We start from the raw sequence: 7,652 nt of genomic DNA on the forward strand, positions 1-7,652 counted from the left end.
TTACTATTCCATTAGTTCACACTTACTTTCCAAATTACCAAAAAACACCCCCTTATTGATACCTATCTAGTTATTATTTTTCGCCAATATGAAATTTCAATAACGTATATAGAATAGATATTGGTCTTGTTTGGTGAGGAGATTTTGAAAAGCTTTTAACTTACCGAACACTATTAGGTTTGATTCTTTTAAAAAGCTAATTTTGATATTTGGTAAATAGCTTATAAAAAATGTGTTTTAACTTTTAAGGGTCAAAAAGTTCTTTTAAAAAAATCTTTATAAGAGCTTTTTTAGCATTAAATACACTGAAACAGTTAACAATAAACAACTATTTATTAAACACTTTTACACAATCAGCAATTTACAACCAACTAGTCAAATCATCTAATATAACCAGTTAGCCAAATCAATTAATACAATCAGCTAACACCTAATTATCAAATAAGGCCATTATCAATGTGCGATCCTATATCTTTTGAATGCAACCTAATCTAACCTAGTAAAAGTATGAAGGTGAAGATTATGATTGCAACACAATGAGAGAGATTTAAAATAAAAGAGCCAAGGAAAGAGAAAATGTAACAAGTGGACATAAAACACATAGCCATAGATAGAGAGGGGGGGACATGTGAAAGAGAGGGGCAAGGCAGAAGGAGAGGATAAAATAGACAAAGGCGCCCGGAAATATAGGGGGTTGTGCAAAAAAGCGAATTTTATTCACTTCTACTTTTGTTATTTTTTCCCCCTTTTTTTCCTCCTAATTTTATCCAACAACTCACTCTCCCATTTTTACTCATTACACCACTCACTCTCTCTCGCTTTCTCTCTCCTCTGCCACACTTCACAGGCTGCTGCCCCCCGTCTTTCTCTCTCCTCAGCAGCGCGCAGCAGCAGCAGCAGCAGCGCGCAGCAGTAGCAACAGTCTGTGCACTGCAAACAAAGCAACACTCTTTGGCAGATCAAAACAATATAATGTCCAAATTTATAAAAGATAAAAACTTTACCCACAAAAAATATCCCAAATAACCCATTAATTTAAATCATACATACCCATTTCATAAAATTGAAAATTAATCAACCCCTTTTGATTTGACACCTTAAATCTCAAAAATCAAAAAACCCCCCTTTCTTCTGCTCCTAGAGAGAGAAAGTAATAAAAATCAAATCTTTCTAGAGAGAGAAAGTGTGTTCTTCTTTAATTTCTCCCTTCTTCTTTTAGCAATGCTGTGGGTTTTCAGTTTAAGTAGCTGTCTTACCTAAGTTTAAACCCCTTGTAGCAATTTTCACAATCTCCCATTTTACCCTTGTTTCTCTCTCTAGAATTCTTCATCTTCTCTCTCTAGAATTCTGCCATGATGGGTGTCTTAATCGACTTGAACACTGTTAATGAAGATGAAGAAGATAACAACAACAGCAGCAACACTAGTAGCAGCAACAATTACCAAAATACCCTCCAAAATCTCTGTGCTTCATCTTCATCATCTGTTTGTATGGAGCTATGGCATGCTTGTGCGGGCCCACTCATCTCTTTGCCCAAAAAGGGTAGTTTGGTAGTTTACTTGCCTCAAGGTCACCTTGAAGAACAAAATCAGCAAAATAATTTGCCAGAATTTGATTTATCAAGTGGGATTATTAATACTAATAGTAATAATAATTATAATCATACTTTTGATTCCCACCAAAACAATATTCCTCCTCACGTGTTCTGTCGTGTTCTTGATGTCAAGCTTCATGTAAGTTCTCCTTTTTCTTTATACCCTCTTTTTAAATTTTGTGTGATGGTCTTTTTTTTGGTAATTTTCTGGTAAATTTTTATTTGGGGTTTCATGTTTCAATTTTGGGTAACATGGGGTTTAAATGAATTCTTTCTGGATATATAATAGATAGCCACATAGTGTAGCGCAATGATGTAGACGGGATTCGATTCCATCCAGAACTTGGGTACTAATTCTGGGTATATGCTGTTTCTGCTAGTTGTTTGGTTCTAAGTAGTTATGTGATTTTTATTTATTTTTTTGGGTTAGGTTAAGAAATTGATTATGGGTTTGGTTCTTTTTGGCTTTTTAAGAAAGTTTGCTTTTTTTGGGTAAGTGTTTTCTTAAATGTGTGTGAATGTTGGTTTGAGTATGTAATGATTTAATTTTTTGGGGATTATTTATTTAATTCTGGGAATTTGGGAATTTTTTTTGTAGTTTGATTAATAATCTTTTGTGTTTGTTCCTTTGAAATTGGGTGTTGCAATTTGTGGGGAAGAAAATATAATTAACAATTTTGAAATGTGTGCTCATTTTTGGTAGGCGGAAGTTGCAACAGATGAGGTTTATGCTCAAGTTTCTCTAATCCCAGAGAGCAGCCAGGTAAGAATGTGTAAAATATTCACTCATTATTTTGGTAAAAAAATGTACATAAATACTATACTTTAATCTTCATATGAAGTTTAAAAAAGGGTAATTAATTCACATTTGAAGTTTCCTAATCAAACTATGTTTGTTTAATTGTTATTGTTCCTAATGTTTTGTGCTTTAATTAAACAATGTTCTGAATTTCTGACAATGTTTTGTGCATTGTTTTACTTTCCTGCTTGTAATTGGAGCAGTTTGAGGAGAAATTGAAAGAGAGTGAGACTGATGTGGAGGGAGATGAAGAGGATTTTGAGGACATTGTCAAGTCCACAACACCTCATATGTTCTGCAAGACTCTAACTGCTTCGGATACCAGCACTCATGGTGGATTCTCTGTCCCTCGCCGTGCTGCGGAGGATTGCTTTCCTCCCCTGGTAATTTCAGCTCCAATTTCACTGGAATACCGCGGTTTTGTGTGTTTTTTTGCTTGCCGATTTCTGATAAAATGCCGGTCTTTATGGAATTTTCTTAATGGGCATTTTTGGTGCAAATGGTGTAGGATTACAAGCAGCAGAGGCCATCTCAGGAGCTGGTTGCAAAGGATTTGCATGGATTAGAGTGGAGGTTTAGGCACATTTACAGAGGTACATTGGAGGTTAGGGGCATTGAGTTCAGTTTTCTAGGTCCTAGGTCCTCATATAATTAAAGACTTTATCTGAAATTATCATTGTTTAAGTTCAAAGATTGCTAGAAACTAGTGACATTGTTCCCCAGTATGCATACTGTCTCCCTTGTGTTTGAGAAAAACTATCTTAGATTAAGTATCCTAAGCTTCTGAACTTTTCTGTGATTTTGTTATTATGATGTGTTCAAAGCCTTGAGTTTGAATATTTTTTAATTTCTAGGCTTGTTCCATGTTTATGGGTCTGATTTAGACAGTTGGGGTTGTACTAGTGTATAGTCTTGCCATTAAATTTTCTAGGGTTTGTTGCTTCTTCCAAGCTATGTTACTCGGTTTTTTCGTATTACCTCAACTGCTTGTGATGGGAGTCTTGAAATTCGTAGTATGCACACTTTCAATGTCATTTTGGTAAAAAAACGACATGCTTTGTAATATAGCGAAGTCTAATACTTGTGTGTGTGAAACATATAACCGGGTAGGGTTTACATTGCTAACAAAGGAAAAATACTTTTTTTGATAAAATCAATGAATGCTGATTTTTTCTTGCTTATTTACTTAATGCGGTGTTCTTGATGCTTGAGCAGGCCAGCCGAGGAGGCATTTGCTTACAACTGGGTGGAGTGCTTTTGTGAACAAGAAGAAGCTAGTCTCTGGAGATGCAGTGCTTTTCCTCAGGTTTTATAATTTTCTTTCTTCAAGAAGGCTTTATGACCGATTTAATATTTGTTCTAATCATATTATGTTTTGGAATGATAGAGGCGCCGATGGAGAGCTGAGGTTAGGAATCCGAAGAGCAGTTCAGCTGAAAGGACCAACCTCCTTTTCTGTTCTCCCCACTAGACCAATGAGCAACAACAGTGTGTCGGCTGCATTTGATGCAATATCTTCTGGACGTGTTTTCAATGTCTGCTATAACCCAAGGTATTTGTAGTTGAAATTATGTGAGCTGCTATGTTATTGATTTCACTCACTTTTCTTATGTAAATGAGCTTCTAAGTTTACCAAATTTTGTTTGACATGTTATGATTACCTGGATTTTCCTGTATTATTTTTCTTGCCAAAATTATTGTACTAGTAAATTTGCCCTTACAATTTTGTATGTGCATGCGTCCCCTTGGAGAATTTATCTTTATGCTTTCGCGTTCATGCCATCTTCTGTATGACTTTCTAACTTTTATTATAATTCAAGGTATAAATTGATCGGTCCAATATTTCTACTTAAGGCTGAAAGCTTTGCATTTGTCTTGCTACAGGCATACATAATTTGAATTGTTGTGTTTGATTGATCATATATATCATATAATCAAATAATGTTGTAAGCTTTATATTTGTCTCACTATTCATGATGTGCCATAGACATCATAGCTACTTTTTTCTATATCATATTCTTCAATTGGACCTAATATTTTTGGGCAGAAAATGACTAGAAATCTGTGTGAATAGCATCTCATTAAGCATGCAGGTCTTTCCTTGTGTCAGTTGTGTGTGACTGTATATGCAAATTTTTGGATCTTTCTTTTGGAAATATTAGCAACCTGTTCTTTTAATTGGACTATCTGTTATATCAACTAGAAGTCATTCTTGTACTTGTGAGGTGTTTTAACTGTATGTGACTCTATTTTTTTACAACCCGAAGTACCTCCATCCGACCCTTTAGTCATAGCAGACAGTAGAGAAAGTCCATAAAATTATTGTACCTTGTCCTTGTCTTTAAGTGCAAGTTACAGTCCACTAGCACATGAGATCACATGCTCAATTGTTATCCTTTGGTTAATGTGAATATTGATCATTCTTTCGTTCTTGTAGGGCAAGCTCGTCTGAGTTTGTTGTACCACTCCGGAGGTTCTTGAAGAGTTTGGATACTTCTTTCAATGTAGGAATGAGGTTCAAAATGCGCTTTGAGGCAGAAGATGCTGGTGAAAGAAGGTTAGGAAATACCTTCTTACTCTTAACAGCGTTAATGTTCTGGCTTTTTTGGCTTCATCTTAGATGTGTGATCTTGCAATAGGTACACCGGAGTGGTCACTGGAATGGCTGAGTTGGATCCGATGAGATGGTCTGGTTCGAAATGGAGATGCTTAATGGTATGCATGTATAGGATACTACTTCGCGGTTTTATTTTTGATGCACGTCTTATATTAGTGGAAATAGACTTGGAAATTATATTTTGCAATTCATATCTGGCGAGGAATATAGAGATTAAAAAAAAAAACCTGCAAAGTTCTTCCTCCCACAAACTGAAAGTTTTGTGTTCTACGTGATGATTGAACAAGTATACAAGAGAACATCCTTTGCAGTTTGTACCATATGACATATTTCTTAGAGTATGCCGGATTTTATAGGAATTCATTCATTCCCTTTCTTCACGCAGCAGTAGTCTTCTGTTCTTTCCCCTTATTTTTCTTCCTACATTTCTGATGAGCTGTTAGATTTAAGGTCTTGACTTGGGTTGATCATCGAGCTTGCAAATCATGTTTTCCTTCAATGGCAAAAAGGAATCAATTTTGCTTCTAACCTTCAAAGAGAATGTATAACCTAAATTATACGAATAATAATTAATCCGAATGGCTAAATTTGGACTCTCTATCTTGAGGAAGGCTGCAAGTTCAAGGGAATAAGGCAATGATACAACATCAAATATATCTAGAACTCGTGTTAGTATTGTATTGCTTGTTTATCGCGTGAAATAACAGAAAATGAAATAGCATACATCATCAAATTAGTGTGTTGTCGTTTCAACTTCAGGACTGTTCCCTCAGGTTGTAAATCTTTTTTGCTCATAATGTCACAGGTAAGGTGGGATGATGTAGAGGTGAACCGCCATGGCAGAGTTTCACCTTGGGAGATTGAGCCAACCGGTTCTTTTCCGAGTCCCAGTAGCTTAATGGCATCTGGTCTAAAGAGGAGCAGAATCGGTTTGCCATTAGCAAAATCAGAATTTCCAATTCCAAGTAGGTCTTTGAGCAACCAGAAATCAACTTCCAATAATTTCTTGTTCTGTTTTTGGTGGTTGCAAAACTGATGTACCATTGAATTCTGTGCAGGTGGAGTTGGAATGCCAGACTTCGGAGAATCAATGGGATTCCGGAAGGTCTTGCAAGGTCAAGAAAAATTGGGTTCTCGTTCTGCCTGTGATGGTAATGACAACCCTCATCTTTCCTCATCTGATCCAGGAAGATGCTATCCTAGCTCCATTCCTCCAGGTGATTTTGGCAGAACTGCCAAAGGCATAGGCTTCAGGGAATCATTCCGATTCCAAAAGGTCTTGCAAGGTCAAGAAATTCGCCATCTTAGTCCGGCTCAAGTAGATGGTTTAACTTCTTCAGCCAACCGGGGGCATGAGGGTGGTGGACCCCTTGAAATTTACGAGGGTGTGCAAGTGCCTAACTGTGGAAACGGATGGCTAAAAGCACAAGTATCTTCACCATCCTCGGTATTAATGTTCCCACATCCAAGCATTCAACAAGCTAGGAGCTTCAGATCGCCTATGTGTCAACCCAGGCTGATGAGTATGGAACATATGAATTATGCCGGTGTTCCTGCATACAATTCTCTCTCAAAAGCAAGTGAGGAGTTGGTTCCTGCCGGTAAAGCCAGCTGCAGGTTATTTGGTTTTTCTCTCACTGAGGGCGAACACAGGGTGGATAAAGAGAGAAGCCATAATAGCTCGTTTCCACCTCCTGAGACTTCGTTTTGGCCTCTCGTTGAAGGGCAGCCATGCTACAAGTCTCCTTCTGTGACCAAAGTTGGGAGCAATTGTCCCGGAGCAAACGATCTATATGCTGTAAGAGATATGCTTCTTGATATTGCTCTTTAAACAGAAAGGACCTGCCTTTTACAAGATCTAGATCACTTTGCGGCTTTGAACCAAACAATGGTTCGACGGCCTTGTGACAGTTTAGTAGGAAGAACTTCAGAATGCTTTGGCTACAATATCGGTAATTAAGTTACTGATAAAAAAAAAAATCTCAAGATATTTGCTCAAGTTGTTTTGTATTCAAAAGAATGATTTGTAATTGTCTAACTTGCTTTTTAGTTTAGACCAAACCTTATGATGCATGTATGAATTTTTTCCCTTCAAGATTTGATTGTAATTTTAATCACACGATTTCTTCCTGGATAATTATGCTATGTACAAGTATTTATTTGCTAAAGATTATTGTGCAACAGCATACAGTAGTGTAGCAAATATTAGAATAGCCTACGATTCGACCTGTATTAAGGACTAATAAGCAGCCACAGTTGAAGTATATCAGAGCTGAAAGTAGAAGAAACTAATATGTTTACCAATCTTCCCATACCTTCATTAATAGAATAGATAGTATACCGAACTTTCTGTGCTTTTCTAGAGCTCAAAGACATTAAGATACAGGTACAAAAAAGATAATCGCGTGGTGGTGGGGAATGAATTAGTATCTATGTTAGGCATGTGTGCCTTAAAGTGTTTAGTCTGCCGTACTGGAAATCTGTTAAACAACACATGGATGATGGCTTGGGTGAACCGCGGATTGTAGAAGGTAGAGGTGTAGAGCTTGTTCACTTCAGGTACAGCGCTGACAGCAACATGGGTTGGGACTTGGGAGAAAGAGGATTGAGCGAGCCGAGAGCAAGAGAGCCATGATTGTTTA

The 7,652-nt window shown here is 37.0% G+C and overlaps 1 protein-coding gene across 2 annotated transcripts; it reads left to right on the forward strand.

Annotated features, from left to right (window-relative positions):
• The first annotated feature begins 663 nt into the window (after window positions 1-663).
• LOC145580305 (auxin response factor 3-like) lies at window positions 664-7,178 on the forward strand. Of its 2 annotated transcripts, none has more exons than XM_081637734.1 (10): window positions 664-1,733; window positions 2,298-2,351; window positions 2,594-2,776; window positions 2,902-2,986; window positions 3,609-3,699; window positions 3,781-3,945; window positions 4,831-4,950; window positions 5,033-5,108; window positions 5,816-5,975; window positions 6,069-7,178. In XM_081637734.1, exons 1-10 carry the CDS (start codon window positions 1,353-1,355, stop codon window positions 6,839-6,841), a joined length of 2,088 nt encoding a protein of 695 aa, XP_081493860.1. In that variant the 5' UTR covers window positions 664-1,352; the 3' UTR covers window positions 6,842-7,178. The 2 variants fall into 2 exon arrangements, with proteins under 2 accessions (XP_081493860.1, XP_081493859.1); XM_081637733.1 differs by having other exon boundaries at window positions 667-1,733; window positions 2,298-2,357; window positions 2,597-2,776.
• The last annotated feature ends 474 nt before the right edge of the window (window positions 7,179-7,652 follow it).

This window comes from Chenopodium album, chromosome 14 (assembly GCF_948465745.1).
Source record: "Chenopodium album chromosome 14, dcCheAlbu1.1, whole genome shotgun sequence".
Lineage (NCBI taxonomy): Eukaryota > Viridiplantae > Streptophyta > Magnoliopsida > Caryophyllales > Amaranthaceae > Chenopodium > Chenopodium album.